General features: G+C 35.2%; 1 protein-coding gene across 3 annotated transcripts in view; it reads left to right on the top strand.

The window, feature by feature from the left end:
* The window catches only part of ASCC3 (activating signal cointegrator 1 complex subunit 3), a 301,819-nt gene that overhangs the window by 262,561 nt on the left and 22,654 nt on the right, over positions 1 to 16,604 (top strand). For all 3 annotated transcript variants that reach the window (XM_015235974.3, XM_072965658.1, XM_072965659.1), the window contains one exon: positions 12,260 to 12,484. In XM_015235974.3, the coding sequence (XP_015091460.2) occupies positions 12,260 to 12,484 (225 nt within the window). The remainder of the gene's footprint in view (positions 1 to 12,259; positions 12,485 to 16,604) is intronic.

Raw genomic sequence — 16,604 nt, 5'->3', positions numbered from 1 at the left:
AAGTGCCACCTAATCACTGAAAGACATACCTCAGCAGTATAGATTTCCCAGATTGTTCTTTGGAGAACAAGCGATTAATTTAGTGATACAGTGATGTGAACAAATCATTATGTAAGAGTGTATAGCCCTAGTAAACTAAAATTAGTGTGAATTTGCAAGCAAAATGTAGTAGCATACATACATATGTTTTGGTTGATTTTTTTTTTTAATTTTTTTCTTTATGTGGAGTAGCTGAGTTTATAGGATTTGTAGAACAGATTGAGGTTTGTGATGAAAAGGGAAACAAAATGAAAACTATTGAATGAACAGCAGGGCCCATTTGATGTGATTATGAAAGATGTTTCTTTATTCTGATTTCTCTTTTGCAATCTAAAAACAGTAGCAGGGGGTTGTGAGCCGAGTTCATCATAGGTTGTCAATCACTGTCATTTAACATTTGCAGAGGAGATGTCTTTATTCAAGGACAGCTGGGCAAATCAGAGACATAGATTTGCAGTTAGAAGCCTGTCCAGCCTACACTAAATAAACAAGGACAGGGCAGACAAACCAGCCTCTCACATAAAGATATAATGGACTCGACTGACCTCGCTGCCCTCCGTTCAGCTGCAGGCCCAGTTGCATGAAAGCTTCACTGCCCACTTTCAATTTCCTTTAATTGCCCACACGATGTAGATAAGAAAATGAGCCTCACTTATAGTCAGTGATCACACACAGGAAATTAACTAGACAAGTTGTTTAAAATTAGAGGAGTAATTTGGAGATAAAGAGAGTGTCCTACAGAGGGAGAAGTGGCTAGGAAAGGTTTTTGTTTGCTTGTTTGTTTTGAAGCAGGGATTTCATTATTTTACTAGCTCTCTCTGCTGATCCTGGGTTTGCTGCTTTTCTAACCAATCCAAACTAAGTAAAAAAATCTCCTTTGTAAGTATTCTGAAACACCCAGAATAAAATAGTTGGAGGAGATAAGAGCTTAGTAAAGTGGTGAAGCAAACATGCCACATTCTAAAGAGCTTAGAAAAATTGTGAACTGGAATTCCAGGAATAAATGACCATGGTTTTCACAGGAAGGTCTAGCAGAGCAATTGAGGGTTAAATAGCAGTGTCTTCAGTGAGTCTTCATTTTAAAGTGCTGCCCAAATTCATAATCAGACCACAAAAAAAATGAGTTAAGAATGCTGATAATGTTTTATATATTCTAATTGATCTAAAAATCGATATTTTCTGTTTCATTATTGTGGTTCATAGCACTTGAGTTTTGGGGTTTTTTTTTTAACTTTTTTCATTGATTTACAATCATTTTACAATGTTGTGTCAAATAGCACTTGAGTTTTATTTAGAAAACACTGTAGGGTTTCAGAGTACTGTAACTATCCATAATACTTTTTCTTCAAAAAAGTTGCATCAGGTGTGTCATATAAATGATTCTTCCTTTTCCCTTTCTCTTCACAGTATTTTGAGTTAGTTCACTTCAGTGATGAGAGCGTATTTCCTTATCGCTGAAGAGAGCATATATTTCCTTATCACACGGTGATGTGCTTTTGTGAATGTTTGATTAATATGGATTTAAAAGAAACCTAATTGGAGATTGGAGACTAAAGCCTTCAGTATCAAATCTGTAGTTCAAGAGGATATAATTCCTGACTATTTTATCTTTAATTTGACTGTCTCATATTGAGAACATTGTCTTTCAAAGAACCAATATTTTCTGTAATGCAATTACAGAAAAATTGTGATTACTTGGTTAAAATGAATATGCCACTACTAGTAGAGCATGAATAATAATATTATTTGTTTAAATAATATTTAAGAATCATCATGTTTTTCAAAGTAAGTTAATTAAATGTCATTTTAGGTAGGGAAGTGTGTTTACATAATTATAAACAAAGGTTTACAACTGAAAACTGTAGAACAAAACTCAAATAATTGAATCTCAAGCCTCAGTTAACATTCTGTATGGAATCAGGTGTGAGGATTATTACTATAGCATTAATGCCTGACATCTATACCAAGTCTTACAGCTTCGAAGTATTTCACATTGACTCCTCACACCAAATCCCAGTTTAAGATAAGGAATTTGGAACTTGGGGAGGTTCAGTTACTCTCAGAAGGTCACATAGCTTGTAAAATCCACCTGTTGTATCAATTCCCGGATCCCGTGTTCTCTCTACCACCTCACACCATGCGTACCACCGTCGTTATCTATAACATTTCTAAGGGGATGAATTACCTTCTACGTTCTTTGGATTCTCCTTTAATTCAAACACTGGAAACAGAAAAGGAGGGAGCCTCAAAGGAAATAATAGCTTTTGATGAAACCTCATTTAATTTTGGATAATTTGTAACTATAGAAACTATTACTGATTTGATATTTTATAAACAAATCAAGTATCAACTCTTGGAAGATCTCAAAATCATTGCCTGTGTCAAAGTTAATAATGAAAAGGATGTTACTTATCAAAAGAATGTATTAAATAATAAAGTCTACATAAGCATTCCAAAGAGTGTATAAGAATCAGTGTCCCTCTTTCAGCTCAAATTTGAGCCTTAACCTATCACTTCTCCCTTTTTTACTGAAATATATATATTTTTTTTCACTCTTTCAGCTCAGTTGACCTACTGCTATTATTTGTACCCATCCTTCCATATACTTGTCCAGTTGTCATTTTACATTTATTCATGGTCAGTTTTGATTGAGGTCTGCACCCTACCCCCAACTTGACTTTAAGTCTTCGTGAGAGTAGTGAATCGTGTCTTTGTTTTTGTTCAACATTGTATACCTGGCAATAGTGTATCCTGAGTGAATATCTGGTAAATAAATGCCTCAGTACACTAAGACCTTGTCCATTGTGGCTATGAAAATACTCTTAATGTTTATTAAAGTGTACACATTTTGCAAAGAAATTAAGAAACCCTTAGTTTAATTAATAAAGGAACCCTTAGATTGCTTTTATGCACTGAAAAAAGGCATCCCCCGAATTAAATTTTTCAGTAAGATCACTGTCTTTGGGTAATCTACATTAAAGATCTGATGGCTCCCCTATTTGACTTAGAAGGATCTCTCTACCGCAGAGCATTTTTTCCAAACTTAAATGTGCTCAGCTGTTAGCAGACTCATCTGAGACTGATACTGCTGGCAGTGAGCAAAATCACAATCCTGGTGAAGCAGGGGATTAAAGCAATAAATCTGGTAATTCAAGCAGGATTGGCATGGTTTGGAGAACAGTGGAGTCACATTCTTACATAGAGTTTAGATTCTAAAGTAAGCAAATACAATAAAAAGCATAATGATCAAATTTACCTGAAAATAACCCTCAAAGTTACAGTAAGCATGATAGTGAGTTGTCTGTTTAGATAGGCCACTTCTCAGTGAATTCAGCACCATTATTTTTTCCCCTAGTATTGGAGCAGATCCTTGTTTCTTTAGCACCAGTTGAGGTAGTTGGCTTGCATTTAGAAGTCATGCTTTATGAAAAATGTGCATCTTTGGATGCTAGAATCATACACCACAGGAAGATGTTCACAGTTTCAGAGGTATTTGGAAAATACCTAGTTTATATTGTTTCCTCCCAATCAATCAATCAATAGCTCACACACACACACACACACACACACACACACAGTGTGGGGAAGCAGGGTGTGTAATGTATATAATCAAATTTGATCGGGATTGTACTCAGGGAAGTGGATTACTTAGATAATGGTATTAATTAGCACTTTAAGCTAAATTCTTACTTTTCCTTATAGTTTGATTTTAATGTAACTTTTCATACAATTTGTAAATCGTTTTAAACCTATTTCCTTTGTATCTAAAGCCTGGAGAACTGATACAGTTTGCAGTATTAAAATAGTTATTTGATTTTCATCTGGTAAAAGATCAGAGGAAATTGTATTTTATGAACAGTAGAAAGAAATCTAAATATGAATAAAATTTTGGATTGTAAAATAGATTTAAAGCTTATTTCTTCTCCCTTCACCTCCACCCCGCTATGTGGATTATGCCCTCTCTTTAAGTGTATTTTGCATGCTTAAAAGAAAGCTCCCGCTCACTGAGTGTTCCCAACTTCTCTGGTATTAATAGCATCATCATTCTCCTCATCCCTGAGGCTTAAACCTTAGACCCCTCCTTATCTGTTTTTATGGATCTGCTCATACTGTTTTCTGTGCCTGGAATGCAAGGAATCTGTCTCCCTCTCTCCTCTTCTACAAATTGTTCTAAGCCTAGAACAAACACTGTCTCTTTTGGGAAACTTTCCAACACATCCAGTACACTTCAGGGCTCTTCTCTGAATAACAGTATTTTATTCTGCACTTAAAATAATTGTTTATATAAACTGTTTTCCCCAATGTCATTTTAATTTCCTTGAAAGAAAAGATCATGTTTTAGCTTTCTAAACCATCTTTTTCCTTATCTGCTGTCATGGTTTTCTTAAGCCATTTGGCTAGGCTGGGATAGGTGGACGGGTGTTGATGGGGATTTGGATGGAGCCCAGATATTAGGTTGAGATGCGTCAGTATCAGGTAACAATGTTTTCACCCTGAAATTCACCTGAAATCAAAAATAATAGCACTGTCATATGTAACTGGTCCTTCTTTGGCAGATAACTTCAGAGAAAACAGGAAAGAGCTGAAATGACATACGAAAAGAAAACCAAGATGACACACAGGGGAAAACATTAACTGCTAATGTGTCAGCATACCCTTCTTACAGAAGCAGTGCAAAAGGGTGAAGACAGTGTTCAAAATAGTATCAAGCAGCTGTGATAGTTTTGACTATTGCAAAACAAATAAAGCAAGAGACGTAATTCATGAATGAGAGGCAATGTGATGATTACTTTAATATTTCTATTAAATGTGTTTTACTGTATATTATAAAATTATATTCAATTTATCCAGTTTAGTTAAACAGAATGTTCCAAATATTCATTTGAGATTTTTTTTCAGGTATTAAATCCATTGAAATTATCTTTAGACAACATTTTTCAGTCTCTTGGACTCATCATTTTCCCTTCCATTACAGGGCCTTTGCATATACTATATACGGTTCCTAGAATACTCTTCACTTCTTCTTCATCTGGTTACCATCTGCATATCCTCTGTATCAGAGCATGTCTGCCTTTTCCTTCAGGAAACCTTTATGACCTCAGATTTCTTTGCTAAAAACTCTCATGCTTTTATGTATTTCTTCTTCATTGCATTTGTCACCATACCAAATTTGCATTTATTTATGCAAGTAATGGGTAATATCTGTCTCCCTCATCAGGTGGATCTTCAACAAATATTTATTTAAATAAATTTATTTCATTCAATTTTTGAAACAGAAATTTGTCCATTAATATAGGCTGAATTTTTATCATAAGGATATAACCCTATCATCATTGTCCTTTTTTTTAATGCTCTTGTAGTATATTCTTAACATACAGTAAAGGCACAAATTTCTGAAGTTGTAAATCAGACAAGAAAAGGTGAAGATGTATTATACGTAGATAGTAGAATACTCTAATGGTTTTGTATTACTGAATTCCAAATAGTATCTTAAAGAGTGTCATTGTAAGTCTTATTTCATAGGCAAGAATCTTGTGCCTTTCAGATACAAATCAGAAGCTATCTTGTACCTGTCTGTGAGCTACAGATGAGTTTGCATGTTCTATATATAAATTATATTATATTATCATATCAATGAAGTATACTCTTGTTCTGGTCGGGCTTCTTTCACTCAGCATAATTATTTTGAGATTCATCCATGTTATGGTGCGTATCAATAGTTCATTCTTTTTATTGCTGAGTAGAATTCCACTGTATGGATGAAACATAATTTGTTTAATCCCCTCACCTGCTGATGGACATTTAGATTTTTTCCAGTTTTTTACTTCATAAGTAAAGCTACTGTCAACTTCTGTGTACAAGTCTCCTTGTGGACATATGTTTTCTCTTGGGCAAATCTCTAGGAATGGAATGGCTGAGTCACATCATAATTATGTGTTTAATTTTTAAGAAAATGTAAAAATGTTTTCCAAACAGATTATAACATGTTACATTCCCACCAGCTGTGTGTGAAAGTTCCAGTTTTTCTACCTCTTTACCAGTACTTGATGTGTTAGTCATTTAAATTTTGGCCATTCTATTTGTATTTACCATAAGTAATGATATTGCACATCTTTATGTAAAATATTTGTTAAATCTTTGCCCATTTTTTTACTGGGCTGTTTGTTTTCTCAGTCTGAGTTTTGAGAGTTTATATATTCTGGATACAAGTACCATATTAGATATATACCCTGTAAATATTTTCAGTCTGTGGTTTCTATTTTCATTAAGAAAAGAAGATTTTTATTTCAAGGAAGCTCAGTTTACCAATTTTTCTTTTATAAATCAAACTTTAAATTATCCTGTTGTAAAAAAACTTCCTAATCCTAGGTAGCAAAGACACTGTCCTATGTTTTCATATGAAAGTCGTATAGTTTTAGAGTTTACATGTAAGTCTATAATATATTTTAAGTGAATTTTTGTATGTACTACAAGGTAGAGATTGAAGGATTTTTTGTTGTTGTTTTGGGGTTTTTATGGTTGTTTTTTTTTTGCATGTGGATACCCAATTATTCTGAGACTATTTCTTGAAAAGACTATTCTTTCTCCACTGCTTTGCCTTTGAGACTTGTCTAAAATTGTCCATATATGTATGGTTTATTTTTGGACTCTATTTTACTTCACTACAACACTTTTTTGTTCAGTGTAGCTTTGTATTAAGTTCTGAAATCAGATAATAAGCACTAGCTCTTCGACTTTGTTCTCCTTTTTCAGAGTTCCTTCAGCTATTCTAGGTCCTTTGCATTTCCATATGAATTTTGAAATTGTAACATTGTGATTTATTATAAGAAATATTCGGTCTTCCCTGTTCTGGAAGCTCCTAAACAGAACTCTTAATACCCTTGGAATTTCCTAAGTGAGGAGAGCAGTAAAGGTTTCTTTTGATATGTTAATGAGGTGACTTTGAAAAGCGCCGAAGGATGAGCACTGGTTGCTGGTGAAGCCAGCCATCTAACTGGAGGTTTGGAACTTTCAGTCTCACCACTTCCCACCTTCCCGTATTCCTTGGGGAAAGCGAGGAGGGGCTGGAGATTAAGTTCAGTCACCAGCAGCCAATGATTTAATCAGTCATATCCATGTAATGAAGCTTCCAAAAAAAGTCAAAAGGACAGGGTTTGAAGAGCTTGCAGAGACTTGGGAAGAATGGTGTGCTCAGAGAAAGCATCGAAACTTTGAGCCCTTTTCCCATACATTGCCCTATGCATCTCTTCTATCTCCCTGTTCCTAAGCTATATCCTTTTATAATGAACCAGTAAGCCAGTAAGTAAAGTGTTTCTCTGAGTTCTGTGAGCCACTCTAACCGATTAATTAAACCTAAGGTGGGGTTTTGGAACCTCCAATCTATATAGCCAGTCCATCAGAAGCACAGGTGATAACCTGGGCTTGCAGCCGGCATCTGGGGTCACATTGGCAGTGGGCAATATCGTAGGACTGAATCCTTAACTTTCAGAATCTGATGCTATCTCTGGGTAGGTAGTGTCAGAATTGAGTTGAATTGTAGGACACCTAGCTAGTGTCTAAGATGTGCTGTTGGTGTGGGAACACCCCTCATACACACACACATACATACACACACACACACACATTTATTGAAATTGGTGATCAAAACCCAAAAATCTTCTTTTCGGTATCTACCAAAGAGGGGAAAAAAAGTCTGCTGTGGTTTGGTTTAAGATTATATTAAGTCTATAGATAGATTTATTTTAGGAGAATTAAGGTGCAACTCCTCATTTAGTTATGTCTTCTTTAGTTTTCCTTAGCAATGTTACAGCATTTTGTAATTTTCGGTGTACAGGTCTCTTTTTTTTTTTAGGTCAGATTCATCTCTAAATACAGTAGTTCCCCCTTATCTATGATTTCTTTTTTTATAGTTTCAGTTACCCATGGTCAACAGCAGTCCAAAAATATTACATGGAAAATTCCAGAAATAAACAATGCATAAGTTTTAAGTTGCATGCTGCTCTGAGTAGCCTAATGAAATTTCACACTGTCTGTTGCATCCTGCCCAGGACATGAATCATCCCTTTGTCCTAAATATCCCGCTCATTGATCACTTAGTAGCTTTCTTGGATATCAGATCACCTGTCACAGTATCATTGTGCGTGTGTTCAAGTAACCCTTATTTTACTTAACAGTGGGCCCAAAGCACAAGAGTAGTGTTGCTGGCAATTCAGATACTCTTCTTATTCTCTCTTGCTATGCCTAATTTATAAGTTAAACTCTATCATAGGTATTATATGTAGGAAAAAACATAGGATGTAGGTATAGGGTTCAGTATTTCCATTAGGGGTCTTGGAGTTGGAGACCTCTGGTAAGGAGGACGACTGTATATATATTATGCTACTGTAAATTTGTTTTTCAGCTCTGATTATTCATTGCTAATATACAGAAATACAATTTTTATATTAATGTTATATCCTGTAATCTTGCTAAACTCATTTATTCTAGTAGAATATTTTATAGATTCTGTCAGATTTCCTACATTGATGATCATGTCATCTATAAATAAAGACAATTTTACTTCTTCCTTTTCATTCTTGATGTCTTTATTTCTTTTTCTTGCCCAATTGCACTGGCCAGAACCTCAGGTGCAATATTAAATAGAAGTACTAAGAGCAGAAATGTCTGTCTTGTTCCTGATTTTAGGAGGAAAGCATTCAGTCTATTACTGAAATATGATGTTAGCTGTAGGTTTCTCAGAGATGTCGTTTACTAGATTGAGAAAGTACCCTTCTTCTCCAAGTTTGCCGAGAGTTTTTGTTAGTAATGGATGTTAGATTCTGTCAAAATATTTTTCAGCATCAATTAAGATGATTGGTTTTTCTTTTGAAGTTTATTAATAAAGTGAATTTATTAATTTATTTTCAAATATTAAGCCAATCCTGCATTCACTAACTGCATTCATACTTTGGTGCTCTATTGTTAGTACATACACATTAAGAATTGTTATATCTTCTTGGAGAATTGACCCCTTTATCATTATGTAGTTTTCTTCTTTATTCCTGATAACTTCCCTTGCTTTGAAGTTGGCTCTGTCTGAAGTTAATATAACTACTCTTGCTTTCTTTTGATTAGTGTTAGCATAATATATTTCCCTCCGTCCATTTGCCTTTAAACCTGTGTCTTTAAAGTAGGTTTATTGTAAACAACATATAGTTGGTTCATGTTTTTTGATCCACCCTGAAAGTCTGTCTTTTAATCAGTTCATTTAGACCACTGACATTCAAATATAGTTGGATTACTATCACTATATTTGTTATTTCCTATTTGCTGCCCTGTGTTCCTATTTTTGTTTTCTGCTTTTTCTGTCTTTTGTGGTCCTAATTGAGCATTTTATATGATTCCATTTTCTCCTTAGCATATCAGTTATACTTTTTTTTTTGCCTTTTTAGTGGTTGCCCTAGAGTCTGCAATGTACATTTAAAACTAATCAAATTCTACTTTCAAATAACACTATACCACTTCACAGGTAACATGAGTATCTTATAATGACAGTAATCGTAATTCCTTCCTCCTATCTCTTGTATTATTTCTGTCATTCAGTTCACTTATATATATAAGACAAGATACATACATAAGCATGAGACATATACATATGCATATGTAATTGAATACACTGTTGCTATTATTATTTTGAACAAAGTGTTGTCTGTTAAATCAATTAATAGTAAGAAAAATAAAAGTTTTTGTTTTACCTTCACTTATTCCTTCTTCAGTGCTCTTCCTTTCTTCAGATGGGTCCAAATTTCTGACTTCTATTATTTTCCTTCTCTCTAAAGAACTTCTTATAATATTTCTTGCAAGGCAGGTCTATTGGCAAGTCTGCTGGTCTGCTGGCAACAAATAAACTCAATTTTTATTTGTCTGAGAAAGTTTTATTTCCCTTTTACTTTTGAAGGATAATTTCACAGGGTACAGAATTCTAGGTTGATGGGCTGTTTTCTCTCAACACTTTAAATACTTCACACCACTCTATTCCTGTTTGTATGGTTTCTGAGAATAATTCAGAAGTAATATTTATCTTTGTTCCTGTATAGGTAAGGTGTTTTTCTCCCTCCTGCTTCCTTCAGAAACTTTTATTCAGCTTTGATTTTTCAGTAGTTTAAAGATGATGTGCCTTGGTGTGGTGTTTTTTGGGATTTGGGGGCTTGGGGGCTTTGGGGCATTTTGTTCTGGGGTTGTTTGTTGGTTTGTTGCTGTTTATTCTGTTTGATGTTCTCTGAGCTTCCCGTATCTGTGGTCTGGTGTCTGACATTAATTTGGGAGGAATTTGCAGTCAATTTTGTTTCAAATATTTCTTCTGTTATTTTCTCTCTTCTCCTTCTGGTATTCCCATTATGCATATGTTACATCTTTTGCTGTTGTCCCACAGTCCTTGGATATTCTGTTTCTGTCCTTTTTTTTTTCAGCCTTTGTTTTTGTTTTTCAGTTTTCAGAGATTTGATTGATATATCCTCTAGCTCAGAAATTCTCTCCTCAGCCATATCCAGACTACCAGTAAGCTCACCAAAAGCATTCTTCATTTCTGTTACAATGATTTTGTCTTTAGTATTTCTTTTTGCTTCTTTCTTAGGATTTCCATCTCTTCGCTCACATTTTTGATCTGTTCTTACTTGCTATTTTATCTGTTAGAGCCCTTAGTATATTAATCATAGCTGTTTTAAATTCCTGATCGGATAATTCTGACATCCCTGCCTTGTCTGGTTCTGATGATGGCTCTATTTCTTCAAATCGTGTTTCAAGCCTTTTGGTATATGTTGTAATTATTTTCTTGATAGCTGGACATAACGTATTGAGTAAAAAGGACCGCTATAAATAGGCCTTTAGTAATGTGGTAGTGAGGTGGGGCACTGCAGTGTGGAAAGAACGTTCTATGGTCCAATGATTAGGTCCCAAGGCTTTCAGTGAGCCTTTGCCTCTGGGCTATGAATTTCACAACTGTTTCTCAGTTTTTCTGCCCTTCCCCCTTAGATGGGACAGGATGGCTAGAGCGTACTGGAGTTGGGTATTTCCCTTCTCCCATGTGCAGAGGTAGGGCTGGTTACAGGTAATGTTTCCCTTCCCCAGATCAGTTAGGCTCTGATAGTATCCCAGGTTAGGCTCTGGTTAACTGGTTGCTCCTAAGAGCAGGCCTGGTGAAAAACAGAGTGCTCTGGCATATTTCAGAATGTTTCCTTTCCCCTCCCCTTGCTAGGAGCCCAAGGGGATTTTTTTCTGTGATACTTACTGTGGGAATCCGGTCGAGCTCCCAGAGGTAAATCTCACAGTATTGTGGGGGGCCCCTGTGACTGGGTCCCCCTGGAGTTTTTAGCTCTCAGCATTGTCCACACCAACCCTCTCAAAATTCATCAATTACAGTTCAGGTTTTTTCACCCTAGCACTGATTCCCATGGCATTTTCTGCTTGTTGAGTCTCTGTTCTTCTTAAGCGTGACTCCATGTATTTGCCTGAGTTTCCAGTCTTGGGGGCAGCACTTTGCCCTGTGTCCTCCCCTCTCATATGAATGCAAGACAAGTGGTTGATTTTTTTTATCTGTTTGGCTGTTTGTTTATTAGGACAGAGTGGTGGTTTCTAAGTTCCTAACACGTAGAACCGGAAATCCTCAATTTTGAGCAATTTTATTTTAATCTAATTTCAGTAAATCTTAAGTTAATGATTCTGGTCTTCATGCATTTCTTACCTCATGAATCTCATCCTCATCCCCCTTTCTCCCAGCCTTGCCTTATTTCTTCCACTCATCCTATAGTTCTTCAGTTAAATATGACTTCTTCCAGGAAGCTTTTCCTGACCCTCTAAAATAACTAAGCCCCCAAACTGCATATCCCGTCAGCACTCTGTACTTCCCGTATCATAACATTATTTCCACTTTGTAGAATTAGTCTGTCCGTGATAGACTCTCAGTTTCTGGTGCACTGCTGCCAGCCCAGTCCAGCCCAGTAGGGTCTGTATTGTTCTTGTTGACTGTATAAATAAGAAGAGTAGTCATAATTTCAGGTATATTATACACTACTTGCTTTTGCTTAATATTAGTGGTAGTACTGAACAAGCAAAGTTTTAAGGGATGTGGGTTTTCTAAACTGTTTTAAATGTCAGTCATTAAAACTAAGAAGTACATTAACTTTTATACTTTTGATCCAGTACATTAATATATATATCTGCATGGGTGTGTTTGCTTTTTCAGGATGCGGAAGAATACACAGATTTGCCAGTTAGACACAATGAAGATCATATGAATAGCGAACTGGCGAAATGTCTTCCCTTTGAATCAAATCCTCATTCATTTGACAGCCCTCACACCAAAGCACATCTCCTACTGCAGGCACATCTCAGCCGAGCCATGCTGCCCTGCCCAGATTATGACACTGATACCAAAACAGTGTTGGACCAAGCTCTCAGAGTATGTCAGGTATGAAATCAGTTTTTGTTTGTTTGTTCTTAATTCAGGTTCTGGAGGTTGAACCTAGGACATCATGTATGCTAAGCATGTTCTCTACCACTGAGCCAAAGCCCTCCCCCCAAAAATCATTTCTGATGACCTACATTTTCTCCTATTATTTCTGGGGTTTTTTCTCCCTGATTTAGAATAAAATATACTTGCATTTAAACATTTTTATTGTAGCATTGTGTATCAAATCGAGAATTTTCAAAGGAAAAGCAAATATAAATAATGCGATAAGATGACAACTTCAGTCATCCATTCCATCAAAATTTATTGAAGGTAAACCAAGTGCCAAGTACTCTTCTAGATTCTGAGCATACAGACAGGAGAGAACCTACTGTAATAGGCTTCACTCAAGATGGAGAAGGCAGACAATTAAAAATATGTCAAGTTGTGATCACTGCTGTTTTAAAGTAATAACAAAGTCTAATAAAGGAAATATGGAGAAAGATGGAGGGTACTGGTTTGTATTATTTTTTAATGTGATATTGAGGAACTATCTTGCTTATAAGGTGAGGGAGTGAGCCATAGGGTTATCTGAAGAAATGTATTCTAAATATTAAGAAGAGCAGTGTCAGGACTCATGCAGGAACTTACTTGGTATATTCCAAGACCTTCCATTAGAAGGTCATTCTTAAAAAAAGATGAAAAGCAGTGGTTATAAATGAGGTTAGAGAAGGGTAGGAGTGCGATTATAGAGAAAAAGTGTTCAGGTCATGTAGGGAGTTTGTAAACCATGGTCAGGATTTTGGATTTTACTTGGAATGAGAGTGAAGTGATAGAACAGTGGTTCACTGATGGTTATGTTGGGTTATGTCTCTGACTATTTACCATATTAACTAAAACAATTTCTCAAACATTTATTATTCATTTAAAAATAATATGAATAAACCCATTATAAATTAATATAATTATTTTCATGAAAAATAACTACTTACCAGAACAGTGAAAATTAGTGAAAAGTATATCAATGCTTTACATTTTTGCAAATATCTTTAATATCTAGTTTAATAGAAGTCAGCTAAATTTATTTGTCTCCTTTTGCAATCAGTCTGTTACACTATGATGTTTTAGTTGAAGTATGTGAAGGAAATCCAGCCTCACAGAGGTGTGTAGTCTGAAAAAGGGAGAGTATTTTTATAGCCTTTTTAGAAAATTGTAGATATTCTTTGATCCTGTGCAAAACCTTGGCATTTGATGTTTCTTAGTCAGTTGCAATGAGGACTGAAACTGTATCAATGAATTGTATACCTTGAGTGCTCTGAAGCTAGGCAAGAAATGGTGGTGGCTGGACCAGTCTGGTATGGGTGAGGTTGGTGAGAATTGGTTGGATCCTATATATATATATAATAATATATATATACTTTTTAAGGAGAACTAACAGAATCTGCTAATGGATTGGACAGGGGTTTTTAGAGAAAGTGAGGCGCCAAAGATGATTCCAAAGCTTTTCTCCAGAGCAACTGGAAGGCTGGAGCTGCCATTTACTGGGAGATGACTGTGAGAGGAGCAGGGTGGAAGAAGCACCTAAGGAATGAGATTAAAAGAGCTTTTAATTTTTTACAGTATGCCTTTTTAGACATCTCTATTATAAAAAATAATTTTTAAGATTTTCAAAAGACTTAGGTTATTTTTGAAGGTAGAGTGACTGAGTCTGTGAAGATGTGTGTACAGGCACTTGCAAAATTAAAGCCTTAGAAATAACCCAAGCATCTTTTAGGTTATAGAACACTGCAAAATATTATAATCCCACTTATGAATTCTACATCTGTGTGTAAAAATATATCTAGAGAGAAGATCAAAATATTAACAATTGCCATCTCTGTGTAGCAGGATTTGGGGTGATTTTTAATTTCTTCATAAAGAAATTATTTTTTTATTATTTTATTCTTCTAACAGTTTTAATATTGGGGGGAAAATCCTTAATTTTATTGGTTAAAAGAAGAGGGATGTTTCATGTACCCATAAATTATCAGGAATTAGAAGGGAAATAAGGCTTAAAAACAGGTAAATTTTGTATACCCTTGTTGTAACTAACATATGGTTTATCTCTCTAGGAAGATGGTTTGCCACTCTTGATTAGTCACACTTTATAAACAAAGGTTAAAGTTCCTAAAGTTGTAGCTGTGGCCCTGGATACTCATTTGTGTTTCCTGTGGCTGTTTTTTTCCCCTCAGACACTGACCTGTTAATGAACTCAGGGGTCAGGAAAGGTTGGAAGGAAATTGCAGGAGGAATTAAGTTTTTATACTAAGAGATATACTTATAGATATACATACCTATACATATATAAAAGTTATAATGTATATGAACTCATTCAGACTTTTTTCACCATTCAGTCAATAATGATTCAAAGGCTATATAATAATGGAAATTAGTGATTTCCCAAGGAGTCTATTTCTAAATTTGCTATTGGGGAAAAGGATTCAGTCAAGTACTTTTAGCCTCTCTTAAATATTCTTATATCCAGTTTCTTGGGATGATGTTTATATTTCTGGAATACTTTTTGCTCCTTCTAAATAACATCCAGAGAAAAATAGTTTTCTCTTCAATTATAAAAGTAATATACTTCATTATAGAAAATTTAGAAAAACAACATAGTAAAATTTAAGTCATTCATAGTAATTATATCTCCCCCCATAAATATGAGGCTCTTTTGTTTTTGTTAATAAATTAAAATTTTTAATTCAAATATTTTTAAATTTTTTCATTTTGAGGTAATTCAGACTTACAAAAAGTTTGTAAAAATAGTACAATGAAATTTTCAAGTGTCTTTCACTCAGCTTCCCCTAATGTTAACATCTTGCCTCCGTACCAGTCCAATCTATTAACTGGTCTACAGACCCCATTCCAGTTTTGACCATTTGGATTTTATCCCACTAATGCCCTTTCTCTGGACCAGGCTCCAGTCCAGGATCCCACATGGCGTTTAGTTGTCACGTCTCCTTCATCTCCTTGACTTTCAGGACTTTGGCACTTGTGAAGAGTCCTGGCTCGGTCGCCTATAGAGCTATCCTCAGTTTGGGTTTGCCTGATATTTCCTCATAATTACATTGAAGTTATTTATTACTGGCAGTCCCACAGAAGTGATGTTTTCCCCTCTCGGTGTGTCATAGCAGGAGGCTTGTGACATGGATGTGTGTTAAACCAGCGGTGTTAACTCTGTTCCTTGGAGGTGGTGTCTGCCAGCCTTCTCCACTGTAAAGTTCCTTGTTTTCCTTTTGTAATTAACATGTTGTGGCCAGATACTTTGAGGTTATGCACTTATCCTGTTTCTCATCATATTTTCCTACATTATTTTCATCATCCATTGGTGATTTTGTCTTGAAACAAATTTCTATTTCCATCATTCTCAGAACTCTACTTTCCCTTCTCCTCCATTTATTTACTTTATTCACTTATTTATTTGTTCTTATAAATATAGTCTCATGAGGGTTGATTTCTTCTTAGAGAATGATTTGAGAAACTAAAATCTGAGACTTGTTGACTGTCGCTGTCTGGGTGTCTTTGCCTCTAGGCCTTGTCAGTAGCCAAAGCTAGAAAATATTAGTATGTACACACAGAGATCTGTATCTATTTGTGTATGTATTTATCTGTGTATGTATGTGTACGTGTGTGTGTGTGTGTTTGGATATGAAAAACATTTACAGTCATAAAACCATGACTTTATTCTAAAACTTCCAATTCCAGTTTAACACCAATGGTTCATTTTAGTCTTCCCCCCTTTTTAAATGATAACTCTTCTCCACTTGTGAGAAACTTGGCTCTCATTAATCAAAATATGTTAATTTCATTCCTCCATCCTAGCATATTCCTTATGTAGTTTTAGAACTACATAACCCTTGGTCTTGCAAAAAAAAAAAATAGTAAGTTTACTAACTGGAGTACAGTAATTATGTATAAGTTCTTTTTTGTCTTTGGAGGCTCAGAGTCTCCTTTTTGTGCATTTACATGCATACACACTTGCTCTCTTGCTTTCTTCTTTTGCAGATTTTTATCATATTTTACCTTCCTTAACTTAGTAATTTATAACGTTAAATATTCTTCTCAAGCATAATTTCTTTTTTTTTTTTTAATGGAAGTACTG

This window comes from Vicugna pacos, chromosome 8 (genome assembly GCF_048564905.1).
Source record: "Vicugna pacos chromosome 8, VicPac4, whole genome shotgun sequence".
Classification (NCBI taxonomy): domain Eukaryota; kingdom Metazoa; phylum Chordata; class Mammalia; order Artiodactyla; family Camelidae; genus Vicugna; species Vicugna pacos.
Note: the sequence above shows the minus strand (reverse complement) of the source record. Positions and strands in the feature narration are given on the sequence as shown.